Genomic DNA, 16,438 nt, shown 5'->3' with positions numbered 1-16,438 from the left:
GTGCCGCTCGGGGGTGGCGGGCAGGCCAGCGCGGCTCTCTGGCCCCGGCAGGGAGGTTCCAATGGCGAGGAGCGGTGAGGAGCCGCGGCCCCGGTGTCCGGGCCGGGCGGTGCCGCGCGGGGGAGCTGCGGCCCCGCCAGCGGAACGGGCCGAGCCGCGGCGTCCCGCGGGTCCCGCCCGGCACCGCCCCGGCCCCGGGACCCGCCCCGGCCCCCGGGACCCGCCCCGGGCCGTCCGGCAGCCTCGGCTGCTCCCAAGGGCGGGATGCGCCGTCCGTCTGCCCTGCCGATCTCAGCATGCCCTGGCCTGGCATCACGGAGCCACCGCCACAGCCCCGGCCTGACCGGTGTCCCCCTGCTGCAGGGCCCCCTCGCAGGGTGCTGCCCCTGCAGCACAGGCACCAAGGTCGTGCTTTCAGGGGGCAGGTCTGTGCACTCACAGCGCTCCTTGCCGGTCCTGAGATTGTTAAATTCCCTTTTACCCAGACCCGGTGATGTTTGTTCTTGTTGCACTTTGAAGAGCGCTGTCTACTTGCATCCTTGGGCAGCCCCGACTTTGCTCAAGCCCCAATAATATAGAATGGGGTCAGATACGGGGATAGTGGGGCCTCTGCTCTCATCAAAGTTTGGGCCAGTCTCTACCAGCAAGACAGAAAAGCCAGAACCACACCTTCTTGCTCTGCTGTCCTCCTCAATCTGTGGATTTGTCTTGGTTTTTTTTTCTTGAAGGAGGAATATTCAGACTCTAGAGATGACTGCTCTGAACTCAAAATGCCTGTCAGTTTCTCTCATTGCCCCAGAAGGACAGGATTAAACCCATCTTTAACCCAAAATAAATAACAATATAAATGCTTTCTTCTCCTTAGAAAGAAATCAGCGAGGGATGTCACTAACATATGAAAGCCTTCTTTTTAGTTTCAAAATACTGTGGTTGATTTGTTTTCCTTATGTTTTTCCAGCCTTTGAAAGTGATCCTTAGGAAAGGGCCTCCACAGTTTTAGGTTCTGTTTGCCGTGGCAGCTCTCTGGGCTGGTCTCACTGCCATCCCTGGCGGTGCCATGAGTGCACGGGGGGGCTGGTGCTCTGGGCCAGCTGGGCACAGGCTGGGGACTCCCAAAGCACTGGCCTGGCAGCCCCAGGAGCTGTGCTGACATGTGGGGTAGCTATCCTCAGGGAAGTTGAGCCATGGAAACAGAAGTGAAGGAGCTCAAGGGACCTATTATCCTTGAGAGAGGCTGGTGGGGGGAGGTTTTTAGAGATGCCTTTGCCTCCCACTGCTCTCCAGTTGCCAAAGGCTGACTGTCCTTCTCCTCCCAGCCTCCCTGGTTGTTTCCCCTCCTGCTCTGTTCTGCTCAGCCCTGCTGCAGAGACCCACACGGCCCTGCCCCCTTCTCCACAGGCTTCCCTTCCCAGGGAGGCCGGAGGACAGGGAGGCACAATGCCATCCCACACGAATCCTGAGGTCAGCATCATCAGCCATCCCCTGTGCCACAGCCGCTTCCTCTCTCACACGAGATGTTTTCTTTGTGTCTGGCAACTCCATCCCTGTGGAGTGACCATGGGAGAGAGGGGTGGGATGGAGGAGCTGGAGTCCCCCTAAGGAGGGTGCCTGGTCCCAGGGCTGCAGGCACCACATTTGGGGTGGTTTTGGGACATGTGTGCATTAGGGACCGGGGGTGCTTGGCTTGTGCACAGCCTTGCTTCAGCAAGAGCTTATGTGGCCTCTTGTGCCACTTGCTGTGTGTGTGACTTCTGCCTGTGGCCTGTGGGCATGTTTGAAGGAAATGTGAGTCTGTGCCATAGCTGGGACATGGTACTGGCCTGCGTTGGTGTGTTTATAAGGGCACCTCAGGTTTCCTTCTGTGTCAGTGAGGCCCAGCCATTGTCACGGCAGTGCAGACACCTCTGCAGCGCAAGATGCTGTGCCAGTGCGTTCCCTGGGAACAGTGAGTCCAGAACATTTCCGTTTGGCAGGAGGTGCACAAGGATACAGGACTGCCAGAGCACAGCCGCTTCCCAACGGTGTCAGCCTGAATTTCAGTCAGCACACAGAGGTCCACACTCATGGCTGGGAGCCTTTCTTGGAATATGCTGCTTGTGTGACCTCAGTGTGGGCAGTGCGACGGAGAGCTGCGGTGTGCCATGCCATGCCGTGCCATCGGGACTGCTTCCCTGCCACCCAAAGGATGGAGGGCGAGAGCCAGGCTGTTCCTGGAGCTGGGAAAGGAGCCAGCCAGGCTCTGAGGATGACTCTCCGTCTGCCCCAGCTCCCTGGCACACGGCCGGGGTGGGATGCTCGGGTTCGCCGGGTGCCGACCGGCAGCGCAGGCCCTTTGGGGAGGTGGCCGGCGGCTCCCCGGAGCAGCCCCGCGTTCCGGGGCTCCCCGCAGCCTGCTCCGGCCGGTGGATGCCCGAGCGGCCCGCGGGGCCCGAGCAGCGGGCTGGGGCTGTGGGGAGCCCCCGCCGAAGGGGAAAGCACCGGGAGAGGAGCGGAGGGAGGAGCGGAGGGAGGGAGGAGCCGGAGGGAGGGAGGGAAGGAGGAGGAGCGGGGCGGGAGCCCGGGCCAGCCCCGCCCGCCCCGCCGCTCCGCACCTGAGCGAGCAGCGGCGGCTCTGCGCCGGCCCCGGCCCCGGCCCCGGCCCCTCCGACGCCCGCCCATGGCTCGGCCGCTGCCGCTGCTGCTCTGCCTGGCTGCGCTGGGCGCCGGCTGCCGGGCAGGGACCCAGCCCGCCGGCACGGCCGGGCCCTCCGCCGAGCCGCTGCAGGACGAGGCGGACAACCAGGAGAACATCCTCTCGCAGGTACCGCGGGGCTGTGGGCTCGGCAGTGCCGGGCGGTGCTGCGCGCACCCTGCGGGGTGCTGGGTGGTGCTGCGTGCTGTGGGTGCTCGGTGGAGCTGGGTGCTCCCCAGCGTAGGCTTCTCGGCGGTGCTGGGTGATACCGTGCACACTCCGAGTGATGCTGGGTGATGCTGCGCGCATCCTGGGTGATGCTGGGTGTACGTTCTCGGTGCAGCTCAGTGATGCTGTGCACCGGAGGAAGTTCGTCACGGGAGGCACAGTGAAATCACTCCCCATCAGGGAGCACTTCACAGACTCCATCCTAGCATTTCTCCGGGGGGACTCAGAAATAGGGAAACTCCTTGAGAGGAGAATTGGTGGGGCCTCTGCGTGCCGAGGGGAGGGATCCGGGCTCTTTCCCTGCCAGTGGGATGTGGTGGAGGTTTCTGTTCGATTTGGCTGATCAGGCAGTATGTTATTATCTGCCCTCGGAAATAGCTAACGCAGAGAATATTGCAAATGTACCGCCAAAGTTATTTTTGTGCTTGGGCTTCCAGAAGCGCTGTCTGCAAATCTCCGTAAAGGAAATTCCTGGCATTGTATAGGGCTAATCAAAAGTACTGCTTCACCACCAGGTTACGCTGCTTATAGGGTGGCTTTCAGTCACCATTCCAGTGTACCCTTGGCCCGTTGGCATGTGTAAAACAGTCTTGCTCTGGGTAGCAGGTGACTTATTGGGTCCTTTGTACACAGAGCATTTAAAGAAAGCAGAAAAATCTAAAATTCTTGTATTTGAAATTCAAAGCCCTGTTGGAAGAAGCCAGTTTTTATTCCCCTTGTAGGTAGGGATCAGCTCTGCGCTCTCTAGAAAGCTCCTTGGCTTGGCAGGTTCTGGAAGAGCTGGCCAGTTTCCCCAAGACTCAGGGTCCAGAGCGTCCTTGTTTGGACCTTGAGCTCTAGGCTGTGCTTGTCCCTGGCCGTGCAGGCAGAGGATGGGAGGTTTGCTCACTGCTGGTGACCTGTGCTCAGCTGCTAGGTGACTACGACAAGGTGAAGGCGGTGTCCGAAGGCTCCGACTGCCGCTGCAAATGCCTGGTCAGACCCCTGGGCCGTGGCGCCTGCCAAAGGATTAACGAGGGCGCCTTCAGAGCGGAGGATTTTTACACGGTGGAAACTATCACGTCAGGACCCAGCTGCAAGTGTGCGTGCGTGGCCCCCCCCTCAGCTCTCAACCCTTGTGAGGGTGACTTCAGGCTGAAGAAGCTGCGGGAGGCGGAAAGCAGTGACCTGAAGGTAGGAGAGCAGCTTCAGCTCCTGACTCTTTGACTCTTTGGGGACAAGATCATCTTGTGAAGCCTTTTTCTTTTTTTTCTGAGCTTTTTCTGGAAAACCTCTGTTTCCTAACCTTTTTTCTTAAACCATCTCCTAGTTATATTTATCTCTGCATGTTTGATATAAAAATCAAGCTCAGCTTAAGAGATTGAGTTGAGCAGCTGCAATGGATGATTCACTTGATTCATCCTGTGCTGCCTGGGGTTCACTGTGGCTTTCTGTGCTGAGAGCCCAGTAGGGACTGGTCTGCTCCCTGCCCTCTGTCCAGCTCCAAATGTCCCTGGAGGACAGCTCTGCTCCGTTCAGCAGCTGCCGGGACTTTTTTGTGTTGCGGAGAAGGACTCCCAAGGACCCACGCAAAAAAGCTGATTTGGCTTCCATGGGCCAAAAGCTGCTGATGCGTCAGTGTGAGGGTGTGATGCACAGCTGGCTAATGGCAGGATGGATTTGTTGTTCTAAATGCCGACACTTCTCTACTATTTAGTATTTTATCTCTCTAGTAATACATACCTATTTTCCAAAAGTGACAGTGTTTGTTTTAAGTACTCCTGACTTTTTCTGGATGCTTCCTGTTGCTGGTAGCAGCTGGCAGCAGACCCTGCTGGGTTTTCCAGTGTGCAGCCAGGGTAGGGCAGCAGAATGTGCCACTGGCTTGGTTCAGTCCCGGCAAGTTCCTGGAGTGGCAGGTTGAGTGCTGGTGGCACTGGTGCCCCTAAATCCCTCTCAGGTGGGAAGGGGGGTGGTGTGCAAGGTGCTGTGGGGCAGCTGCCATTGCGGCCGCCACTATGGGCTTGTTCTAATTAATTTGGAGCTTGAGGATGTGTTTCATCTTGTCCGACTGCAGACAGTTAGCAGCTTCTTGTCCAAGCTTCCCTGCAGCTAAGGAAGATAAACAGGCAAAGGCAGACAATCCATCATTCCAGGGGAGGAGGAGTCCCAGTCTAGAGTTGTTTGGTGGTCCCTCATCTGGGGAAAAGCCAGGAGGTCCCACGTGGCCTTAGATGAGAGTCGTAAGCTCTCTGTGGTTAGGGGAGGGGACACCCCCGAGGTGACAGAGCCACCCCTGTGGTCCCTTGCTGGGAAGCAAGGGGTGCTCCTGAACCATCAGCTCCCAGCTCCCTCCACATCCTCCTCCAGGAGGAGCAGAACTGCCTGGCTGTCCCTTGGCTCCGGCTGCGCTTCCCGGGGGGGAGCTGCTCACAGCCAGCGGTGGTGGTGGTGGTGTGAAAGGCTGTCCTCTAGGAACCACACACACACACACACACACACACACACGAGGGTGGGTTTTCTGTGCTGCCAGGGTCCATGCCAGGAGCTGGGCAGCAGGATTGCCTTCCCTCCAAGCACAGAGCCCCTCTTGGGGTCCGGATCACTGGGAACAGCCCCTTCTTGTAGGCGAGGGCACAGCTCTGGTTCTTAAGCCACTCGTGAGGAGCAGCTCCCACAGCTCATCAGCGAGGGGCCAGGTGAGGGAGCTCAGAGCAGCTCCCAAAGCTCTGAGCACTCCCAAAGGGTTTTACTCTCTTTGCTGGTCCAACAAGCATCGCTCTTGCCTGGTCTAGCAGGAAAGGCACAGGGTCATTTGTATGCTGTGTTTTAGCAGACTTTCTTATGATCTGACACAAAAGCCCTGGGTACTCCATGTGTGGGAGAGCCATGGGAAGGTCTCTCCCTTGGGTGGGCTGGAGGATGAGTCCCTGAGGGAATGGTGAGCAAGAGAGAGAAATCCAGGCAGCAGGAACACAGCCCAAGGCAACGAAACTCAGTTGAATGCCTGCGCTGGGCTTCCCAGCTGAAGGTTTCAGTCCCATCTGTGCCTTTAGTAAAGTTCAATGGGAATTCATGGACCATCAATCCAGTGGGAGCCAAAGTGCACTCTGGGTGAAGGGAGGGAAGCAGTGAGTTGATAGGAACATGAGTGTGGTCTTTGAGGGAAGGTCAGCGTGGTGTTGGCAGGGAGTAGCTTTATCTCAGATCTATTTTTGTAAAATGGCAGCATGCTGCCTGCAGGCACAGCCAGAGTTTTGGGGGTCTTGGTGGAGAGTCAGTGCAAGGAGGCTGTGCACAGGATCATTTGGAAGGAGGTTAATGCAGTCTGCAACCTTTGTGCATCGATGGAAATTCTCCAGCCCGGAGGGAAAGTGTTTGTCTCCAGTGGCTGTCTGGCAGGCAGCGTGCATTGTATTGGTTGTCTCCATCCAGCTCTCAGTGGAAAGTGGATGCACAGCCATAAAACAGCTCTTGTCTCTTAGTGCTGTCATTTTATCTGGCCAAAAAAATCTTTCCTTTGCTGTCAGCTCCACAGGGAGGCTGCAGAGGCTGGGGTGGAAACTCCAAGTGCTGCCAGCAGTGTTGCCTATGATTCTCCCATGTTTATGAAACTCTGCTGACCAGTTTGTAGCTGCTGGGAGAAAATGTCACTGCCCTGTAGTAATTTCTGTGCACTGAAAATCCTGCTCAGCCATTGGGGTTGTAGAGTCTACAACACATGCTGGACATGTGGGGACACATGGGGACATGTGGGACCAGGGGGAGGTGGCCCAGGAGACCTTCCCACCAGCCATGCCCTGCTCAGCACTGTCCTCTGTGGAACAGCACCAGAAACAGGACAAAATGCAGAACAAGGGCTCTGCTGTCCACATCCTCAGGGGTGACCGAGGGCTGATGCTGGGCACGACACAGGCGTGGGGGTGACTTAAATACAGGGTGTCTGTATAGTGGGTGGCTGCAAGACAGAGCAGAATCCCTCTGATAAAATTGTTCTTCAGAAAGGCAACTGTTACCAGGCTGGCACCGAATTTCTATTTCTTCACTCTTGCATTTTGAGAGTATTTTAAAACTTTTTAACAAGTTTCTTCTTGTTCCAGGAAAAAGAGCACAGGATGGCACGAACTCAGAGTCTGATCTCAAACTGAGCTGCCTTTTTCTTGTTCCCTCTTTTGGTGGCAGTCACATCACTGGTGGAGTAGTTAAGCCTTTGGGCTTGTGGGAGAGCCTGCCTAGAGGTGGCAAAGACACCAGCGTTTTACCTTGCTCTGCTACTAATCCCTGGCACCCAGAATGTGCTCCTGAAGTCCTGAGGCTCTGTGGAGGTGGCGAGTGTCACTCTGCATGCTGTGCTCTGACCAGGGCAGCAGTGCAGCAGGGCTGTGTAAGGGAAAACTTGCCTTTTAATCCAAATTCTTGCACTCAGATGGAGTGCACTTGACATTTTGGCTGAAGAAGCTACATGAGGGTGTGTTACATCAAGTGCTGCTGCCTGACTGTTCTCCCCTTGCCTTGCAGCTCTCCTCCATTGTCGAGATGCTGGAAAGTGCCTTTTATGGCTTAGACCTTCTGAAGCTGCACTCAGTCACGACCAAGCTCGTGGGTCGGGTGGAAAAGCTCGAGGAGGTGAGTCCTTCTGTCCTTCAATGTCCTCGCCCTTGGTGGCACTGGCCTCCAACCAAGTTCCTGCTACCTTTGGTGTATTCAGAGCCATGTTGCCTGTGAAGAAATTTTAATTAACTATTTGACTGAAACTAAACCAGACCAGACTTGGATCTGAACCAGACCAGATCACAGGCAGTGCTCAGTGCATTCCCACCCTATCAGCCTTGCCTGACCTTCTCCAGCTCTCGCAGTCCCTCAGGGCTTAGACTGCAAGTGGGATCCCAGTTGTGAGCTCAGCAGGAGCAGCATCTCCTTTGGGTCAGAAGGCCCTGCTGTTAATTTTTCCCTCTTCTCAGTTTTACTTGTGTGCTGGTGTGATGGTTGCTCTCAACCAGGAGCTTTGGTGCTGTTTCATGTAGGGACGAGAGGTTCAAGGCTGGTGCAGGGGTACACTCAGCAGGACTGTGGGGAGCCAAGGAGCTCACATTCCTGAAGGACCAAGTTACGTCTTGGCCTGTGTTAAAACAGAGCAGAACCTTCAATTTAATTTTAGAGCAGACTTCCAGTGAAATAATTTTCACTTCCATACAGTTTAATATTTCTTTGGCTAGCACAGTGTAGGGTTTGCAGTTTAAGCTGTGCTCAGCTATGTAGCAACAGGTTGCCAGATTAAATACTGGAGTTTTCTCGTGTGGTCTGTATCTGGGACGGTAATTCTACATTCTTGTTGGAGTGGAGCAGTCCTGTTTGTCTCCAGCCAGGAGCTGAGAGGCAATGATTTATAAAGCCAAAATTCCACTTACAAAGTGTTTCGGGAAGGCGCGGTGTGCTCCATCCCAGGGTCAGGAAGGAGACTGCTGAAGGGAGCATGCTTGCCTGAGGGGCTTTGAGTTTCCAAGCATGGAAATTGACCCAAAAGGGGTTTTTGAGGTCTGAAAATAAAAAAGCACCAATGTTCCCCTTTGCAATCCCACCCTCTTCCTGTGGTTTAGTGTGTTCTTCAGTCATTACTTGGGTTTACCAAGAGGTTGTTTCAGGTGGGGTTATCACTGCACTCTGCTCCAGTACCAAAGTGGCCCTGCCTACTAGCTAGTTTCTGCAGGGGGGTTCAGAGCCAGCAGTGCTGGTGGCATGCTGGACACATGGGGTGACCTTTTCAGCCTAGTCACTCCACTCACAGCCCGTCACAGGGAGACAGATGGGCAGAAAGCTTCATAGAGCTGAAGGAGTTTGTCCTGGGATGGAGCTGTAGAGGTATAGGAGCAGGGAATTCACAGGGGTCTCTAATTTCCCAGAACTGAGGCTGCAGGAGATGTAAAAGCAGCTGGAGCTGCCTGCAGGCACTTGGACAGGATGGAAAAAGGAAGGAGAGGCCTTGGTTAGGAGGAGATTGGCCAGTGCTTGGGGCAGAGCTGAGCTGATGCAGGCAGCAGGTGTGAAATGCCTCCTGCTGCTGGCTTAGCATGGGAATTCCTGTTGAGAGGATGTGGAGGAGGATCACACCCTGCCGGCTGTGGGCTCTGACAGCATGGACAGCTGAGATGCTGAACTGGAGCCTGGCATGGCTTCAGAGCATTGCCCTCCCAGGCGGGTGTGCTTTTGGCAGCTGCTGCCCTGTGCAGCAGCTGAGCAGCCTCAGCAGCATCACAGGCCAGGCTTTGGTGCTGCCTCTCTGCTCAAGGGGAGGCAGATTTTATCCCTAAGCAGGTCATAAGCCAAACATTACACAGGAGAAGTGGTAAGGGCACAGGGCTGTTGGAATCAGTCATCCTCTCTAAAGGAGGATGGTATTGAGAGCTGCTCCTGGGAGAGCATCATGAGATCTCCTGCTCCTCTGCTTAATGCTGCAAAACACTTGCTGGAGAGTCCCTGTGTCACTGGTCTCGGCCTCAAAGTGTCCTGGTAAATCTGTGACTCATGATTCTTGGGTAAAGACTGGGAATTCAGATGCCCATGGAGGGGGCTGGGGATTATCTCATCTGTTTTTGCAGAGGTTGGAAGGTTTCACGAATTCTTTGCAGTACAACAAGGTATTTTAGACCAATGGTGTTGGTAGAGGGAAGGAACCCCCAATTCTTGGTCCATGGAGCACCTTCTCTAGTGTGGCAGCTCCTCTGCTTTGTTTTCAGCTCACAGCTGTCACATCAGCTGGCAATTCTGAGGTCACAGATGGAGGTCACGGTGGCTTTTAGGAGAAATTAATGACTGAACAGATTGAAAATGAAGGACCAGGGTAACCACCCCCAGTGCCTGTGCTAAAGTGCTTTGACTGATGTGCCACCTATCCAAAGCAGTTGCTGTTTGAGGTGTAGAAGCCCAAGGAGTGATGACCAGAGACTGCAACAATCCCTAGGGTATAGGGTATAGGATGTGCCTGTGGCTGGAGACAGAGAAGGATGAAGGGTTTTGCCTGGTGGGTGAGTTGCAACCAGCCCCAGCTCTGTCCCTGTCACAGGACAGCTCTGACAGCTCTCTAAGGGTCACTGGCTCTTGTCCTGTCCCCAGATTCTCAGGTTCTGTGGGAGCAGAGGTTGTTGGGGAGCAGCAGTCCCTGAGTGTAGGCATTATGTGGTCAGGCCAGAAAAGTGGGATTAATAAATGCAAAATGAATTTGCTGCCACAGGTAAAGGACACTAGGCCGAGTTAAGGTGTCTTAGCTTGTCTTTTCCTCTTCCTTCTGTAAGCTGGCAAATGTGGCTGAGGGTGGGGATTGAAGAGCCTCAAGGCCACACTTCCACTCCGTGGGAACCTGCAGCAAAGAGTGGATCTGGGATTTTTACACCAGGGATGGGGTTCCTGAATCCCACTGGGGTCACGGGCGTCTTCTTAGCAGCTGAAGTGGAGCCTCATGGAGAGTCCCCAGCTGTGAGCCCAGGATGGCAGCACAGAGCTCTAGGGCTGTGGTTTGGGAGCTACAGAACACACCTGGCCATTAAACTGTCCTCTCTTGCTTTCCTAGGGCATGGCCAGGAACTTGACGCAGGAAGGGCAGCGGGCAGGAGCCAGCGGGGAGGAGGGTCTGCAGGATCCCCCTGGCAGGGAAAACTGCTCCAGGCTCCTCACCCACAGCCTGGCCGACATTGAGAGCTCTCTGCAGCGGGACGCTGAGGCTGCCTACGCTCACTCAGAGGTACGGCTCGGTGTCACTGCTGCTGCTCCTGCAGCCCTGGGGTGGCTTTTGGGGTGATTTTCTCCTCGCTGGAGTGACCCCATTTATGTGCCTCCAACTCCAAACCGTGTGTCTCGGCGCAGCCCAGCTGCTGCTGGGACGGGATGTCTGTGGGAGCAGAGGGAGGTTGCTCCCTCGGCCTCCCCCCTTCCCACGGGGCTGTTGGTTTTCGAGGTCAGCAGTGGCTGAGCTGCTTGGAAATCATGATGTCATTGCGGGGCCGGCTGGGAAGCCCTGGGAAACAGAGCCTTTGATTAACAGGGCTTGGGGCTCAGTGGAGGGACAGCCGGTCGCCTGCCTCCCCTCCCTGCCTCCCTGTCAGGCAAGTACCCCTCCACCACCAGCCCCTGCACCTGGTGGGCTCCAGACAGGGGCTTGGGCATGCCCCGGTTCTGGCAGCCAGCACCAGACTGTGGGGATCCCCATGGGTCTGCCCAGCATGCAGACATCCTTTGCCTGGGGCAGCAGTTTCTGTGCAGCCCCAGAGAGATGTGAGTGGGGTGTTTTGGGGAAAGGTCCATCCAGGGTGTCCTGAAGTTCTTGCTGCTTCAGCAGTGCTATCTAGGATGGCCCGTGCTCCTCTGATCCCTGCTCAGCAGCTCCTGCATTGTCCTGCCCGCACCCCAGTGTCCCTCTGCAGGGCAGTAGGAGGTATCTGGTGGCGGAGGAAACAGTGCACAATTTCCAGCTCAAGCAGGGGTGCTCAGCTCCTGAGGATGGCCTGTGCTTGCCCTCCAACCCTGCTCTGCAGATCCTGTGTGGGGACGGGCTCCCCAAGCCCCTGGGGAGAGGGGTGGGCTCCCACACGTGCACTGTGTAGGGAGGGAAATGGCACCAACTGTGCTGTGCCAGCACTCCCTGCCCCAGGGAGAGCCGTGCCCAGACAGGGGTGTCCGGCCGTGCTCCCAGCCCCACTCCCCTGCTCCCCATACCGTGAGCTGAGCAGCTGCTGCCTGCTGGAGAGGAGCCAGCCCCAGCCAGGCAGGGGAGCAGAGCGCGGGGCTTTTATTACCCTGAGTGACCTCATTTCCCAATATTCTCCTTTTCTCACTGCTAATTGCAGCAGGGCCCATCTCCTCAGCCAAATGGGCACGGCTTCAATCCTCAGGCTGGCTTTCTGATTTTCTTTAATGAGATGAAATCCTTCAGACCTGAGCTGTGGCAGCTGGTCCCTGCCCTGGGGGGTATTCCTGGTCTCTGCCTTGGGAGGTTCCTGCTCGTGCTGGGAAGGTGCCTTCAGCCTCTCTGCCCTAGAAAGCTCATTGCACATTGCACACTCTGCAGATCAGCTGCTGGAACTAGCCCCTGGCATTCCAGGGAGTGACCCTACTCCTCCTGCCTGCCCTGCATCCCACAGCATGTGCCTTGTAGAGCCCTGAGTCCCAGAACTGCAGGGTGGCACCAAGGATATGCAGGAGCAGCGCTGGTCTGCCACCCTGCTGTGTTTTGAAGGGTTTCCCATGTCAGAATGGACTGAGGGAGACCCTAGGGAAGGAGGGGCTGCCCATCAGCCCAGCAGGAGCCTGTGCAGCCTGACCTGCCCTTTCACCAAAACGGGGCATTTCTCGCCCATCTGGTAACAACCTACTTTGTCTCTTCTAGGGAAAATATGAAGAAAGATTCCTGAAGGATGAAACCATCTCCCAGCAGATCAACTCTGTGGAATCCCTCCCGGAGCTGCACCTCTCTCTGGAGGAAAAGAAGCCTGAGCAGCTCTTGCAGAGGAAGCTGCGGGTGAGGAGCCGGCCTCCTTCTAAGCCAACTATTGTCCGAGGGGTCACCTACTACAAAGCCCAGTCTACCGAGTCAGAGAATGACATCGAGGAGCAACGTGAGTTGGGTATGCAGCCCTGGTTGTTGGGATGGTGGCTGCATCCTGCAGCAAAGCCAGTGCCTCATCCCCTGGGAGTGTGGGGAAAAGAGTGTGGGGGCAGCAGGGGGAGATGGGACAGCTGGTACCTCACCGCTGTGCAGGGTTTGAGCTGTGTATGCGGGGCAGTGCAGCATTGTTATTCCATGGAAAACCCTTGGTAGCTAAGGAAATAGCTCACTGGTTTGGTTCAAAACACCCAGCATCAACACCTTTCCAGAAGTAAATGGAGGTTTATTAAATACACTCGTGTTTCAAATCCGCCTGCCTGATGGCATCCTGGGAGGTTTGTGCAGTGTTTGCTGTGATGGGAGCAGGGGCTGAGCCCGCCTGGACCAGCGGAGTGGGCAGCACGGGCAGGGCAGAAGGACAAGTGTCATCGCTGTGTGGACTGGCTCAGCAGTGAGGACTTCCAGCCCTGCCCTGTGGGGGTTTGTGAGCTCCTGGAGATGAGGAGGAGCAAAGGGTGCCCGAGCTGGCTGGGGAATCCTAGTGATCCCCGTGCCCTGGCTGAGGCTCCTGCTTTGGCATCCTGGGTTAGGTGAGTTGGATCGGGTTTGGAATGCAGCTGGGTCTCCATCCTGCCCAATCTCTGGGAGGTGTCAGGGCAGGATTGATCTCCATCGCCTTCTACTCTGCCTGGCCTGAGGTGGTGGATGTCACTGTGATGGGGCCTCACTCACCTCCTGACATGGACACTGTCAGCCTCTGCAGTTCTCTGAGGGGACATGGAGAGGGAACACAGGTGGATTTAGTACCAGACAGCCTGCAGCAGTGGCCAGGGAGCCTGCTGAAGGGGCCTGGCTCCCCGGCTGCAGGGCTGACACCTGTGTCTGTGCTTGGCAGCGGACGAGCTGTTCAGCGGGGACAACACGGTGGACCTGCTGATCGAGGACCAGCTCCTGAGGCCCAGCAACAGGGCAGGCGAGCCTGTGAGAAAGCCCTCCCCAGTGGGGTGGCCACCCACCCCTGGCATAGCTCCTACCACCCTGCCAGCTGCTGGCACTGCTGTGATATCCATGGTGCCGCTGTCCCCTGCCGCGCCAGACCCCACCGCCGAGAGCTGGCTGATCCCCGCCCCGCAGTCCGTGACTGCCCCGGCAGGGCTGGCAGAGGAGGGGACCCCACAGCTACCTACAGCCACAGCCAGCACAGTGACGGCCACAGCCACAGAGAACTTGCTTGTGGCCACCCCTGCTGGAGGCTGGAGTGACATGGAGCGCAGCCCAGGGGCTTGGGTCCAAGCAAACACCCCCGCAACGCCGGTCAGCTCATCCATCCCTGCCACCCCAAAAGAGGTCCTGGAGGAGGAAGACATCAGGAACATCATTGGTGAGTGCCTGCAGGTGCTGCACCCATCCAGCTTTGTGAGGGGGGGCTGGCTCATGCCTGCAGCGTGGCCTGCTAAGCACAAGATGCCTGGATTTGGTCACAGGTGGGAGGTGTCATGATGATGGCAGCTGGACAGCACTTCACTGTGGTGCCAGGTTTAATAATGAACTCTGGAACCTACTGTAGTTTCCCCTCACCTCTAGGGACTGGGCTGGGCAGAGCAAAAAGAGACGGGACCTGAGACAGGCAGCAGCCTCAGCTGGAGCAGGGACATGACTGAGGCTGTGGGAAGATGTTTGTGGGGTCTGGCCAGTCCTGCTGGGCCTCACAAAGCTGCACCAGAGCCAAGGTGGCAGCGGGTACCTGCTGGGTGGGCTTGGAGCTGGGTGATGCCTTCAGGGACAGCATGGCCACCCTGCCTCTGGCCTCAAAAGCCTTTCCCTGCTCACACAGGGCGCTGCAAGGACACGCTGTCCACCATCTCGGGGCCCACCACCCAGAACACCTACGGGCGCAATGAGGGAGCCTGGATGAAGGACCCCCTGGCCCAGGAGGAGCGGATCTATGTCACCAATTACTACTATGGGAACACACTGGTGGAGTTCAGGAACCTTGACAATTTCAAGCAAGGTGGGTTTGCACCATCTCTGATACCATGTTAGCCACCACTTAGCTGATCCAAGCAGCATCCTCATTCCTGGGGATGCTGCATCAAAGGGAGATGATCTGCCTGGGGACCTTCCATTCTTGGATGCTGGTACCCGGTGTGTGGGGTACAGAGCATGGGACAGCTCAGGCTGTGGCTGGTGGCCAGGGAGGGAGGGCAGGCAGAGCTGTGGGCAGAGGGTGCTGCTGGCACGGCCACTCACCCCACAGCAAAGGGAGGTCTCAGCAGCCAAGTGTGTCTGCCCACACAGGTCGCTGGAGCAACTCCTACAAGCTCCCGTACAGCTGGATTGGGACAGGGCACGTTGTCTACAACGGCTCCTTCTACTACAACCGGGCCTTCACACGCAACATCATCAAGTACGACCTGAAGCAGCGTTACGTGGCCGCCTGGGCCATGCTGCACGACGTGGCCTATGAGGAGTCCACCCCGTGGCGGTGGCGAGGCCACTCTGATGTGGACTTTGCCGTGGATGAGAACGGCCTGTGGGTCATCTACCCAGCCATAAGCTATGAGGGCTTCAACCAGGAGGTGATCGTGCTGAGCAAGCTGAATGCGGCCGATCTCAGCACCCAGAAGGAGACCACGTGGCGGACGGGGCTGCGCAAGAACTTCTACGGGAATTGCTTTGTCATCTGTGGGGTCCTGTATGCGGTTGACAGCTACAACAAGAGGAATGCCAACATCTCCTACGCCTTTGATACGCACACCAACACGCAGATCATCCCTAGGCTGCTCTTTGAGAATGAGTATGCCTACACCACGCAGATAGACTATAACCCCAAGGACCGCCTGCTCTACGCCTGGGACAATGGCCACCAAGTCACCTACCATGTCATCTTTGCCTACTGAGACCCCCCCCACCACAGTGGGGCACTGCAAGCCAGGGGCCACCAGCACCTTTTATTATTATTTTTATTGTTATTATTGTTATTTTGTACAAATTGAAGAGTAAATGATGGGTTTTGTTTCAAGCTGGCTTTTTATGGCGGATTGTAGATCGATCCCCAGGCCAAAAGTACCCCCTTCATCTTTGCTGTATCCTTGCTTCTGATTTTCCTTCCCAGGGGAAGGAGGTCCTCCTTTGGAAGGGCAGGCCTGGCTCTCCTACCCAGGGAAGAGGAGGTGGCCCAGACACCACCATCCTGATGATGTTTTTAGCCACAGATAACCAGCAAGACACCCTGAACCAGTGCAAAGCTGCACGCACCAGGTCCCAGTGGGACGTTGCTGCCTGCCTGTCCTGGTGGAGGACCTGCATGTCCCATGAGAATGTCATGTCTCAGGACCATCTTCCCAGCGGACGGCCAGCAGGCCCCTTGGAGATCCTGCTGTACAACGGGGCTGCGAGCACAGCTCCAGCAGCCCTTGGTGCTGGTACTTATGTCAAGGACTGTCCCCTCCAGCTGGGGCTCTGCTCTCCGCAGGCTGCTCTGGGGGGATGGGTGCACCCCAAGCCCTGACTCGTGCCTGGAGGGAGCTGGCGGCAGGAGGGGGATGCTGTAAATATGTGTAGATGGCTTTTGTTTGTTCATTTTGTAACCCAAATAGTCCTCCTTGGCATTTGCTGGGTGAAGGCTCTGCTCAGCTGGGTGCTGGGCTGCCTGGGCTTGGGCTGGGGCTGGCAGAGCCCTCGCTGTGCCACTCCACTCCTACATTCCCTCTCACGCCCATGCCCACCCTGGTCCTGGACCATCAGGATCCCCTCACAGGAGGGCACAGCCCTTGCCCTCCTGCCCATCAGCATCTTGTATTTACCTGCTGTCAGTAATAAAGGATCCAGTACCTTCGCAGCTGTTCAGGCCTTTCTTTGGCTCTGGTTCACCCTCTGGGTGCATGAAAATGCACAGGGGTGTTTTGGGTGTGTTTTGGTTTGTTTGGGGAGAGCCAGTTTACACACCAGATGGAGACAAATCC

The 16,438-nt window shown here is 56.5% G+C and overlaps 1 protein-coding gene across 2 annotated transcripts; it reads left to right on the top strand.

Moving 5' to 3' along the window:
- Positions 1-2,532: 2,532 nt before the first annotated feature.
- Positions 2,533-16,314, top strand: OLFML2B (olfactomedin like 2B). Of its 2 annotated transcripts, none has more exons than XM_030279793.4 (8): positions 2,533-2,800; positions 3,809-4,072; positions 7,397-7,504; positions 10,443-10,613; positions 12,255-12,492; positions 13,369-13,854; positions 14,308-14,484; positions 14,772-15,495. In XM_030279793.4, the coding sequence occupies exons 1-8, from the start codon at positions 2,657-2,659 to the stop codon at positions 15,371-15,373; spliced, it is 2,190 nt and encodes a 729-aa protein (XP_030135653.4). In that variant the 5' UTR covers positions 2,533-2,656; the 3' UTR covers positions 15,374-15,495. The 2 variants fall into 2 exon arrangements, with proteins under 2 accessions (XP_030135653.4, XP_030135654.4); XM_030279794.4 differs by having other exon boundaries at positions 2,540-2,800; positions 12,255-12,483; positions 14,772-16,314.
- Positions 16,315-16,438: the final 124 nt, after the last annotated feature.

Source organism: Taeniopygia guttata, chromosome 8 (genome assembly GCF_048771995.1).
Source record: "Taeniopygia guttata chromosome 8, bTaeGut7.mat, whole genome shotgun sequence".
In the NCBI taxonomy this organism is placed as follows: Eukaryota; Metazoa; Chordata; class Aves; order Passeriformes; family Estrildidae; genus Taeniopygia; species Taeniopygia guttata.
The sequence above is the reverse complement of the archived record's forward strand: the minus strand, read 5'-3'. Positions and strand labels throughout refer to the sequence as shown.

Bases quoted from the DNA above. Each gene is read 5' to 3' on its own strand.
- OLFML2B (XM_030279793.4), top strand. From the start codon at position 2,657: ATGGCTCGGCCGCTGCCGCTGCTGCTCTGCCTGGCTGCGCTGGGCGCC. The intron at 7,505-10,442 runs GTGAGTCCTTCT...TTGCTTTCCTAG, and splicing joins GGGTGGAAAAGCTCGAGGAG to GGCATGGCCAGGAACTTGAC. The intron at 12,493-13,368 runs GTATGCAGCCCT...TGTGCTTGGCAG, and splicing joins CGAGGAGCAACGTGAGTTGG to CGGACGAGCTGTTCAGCGGG.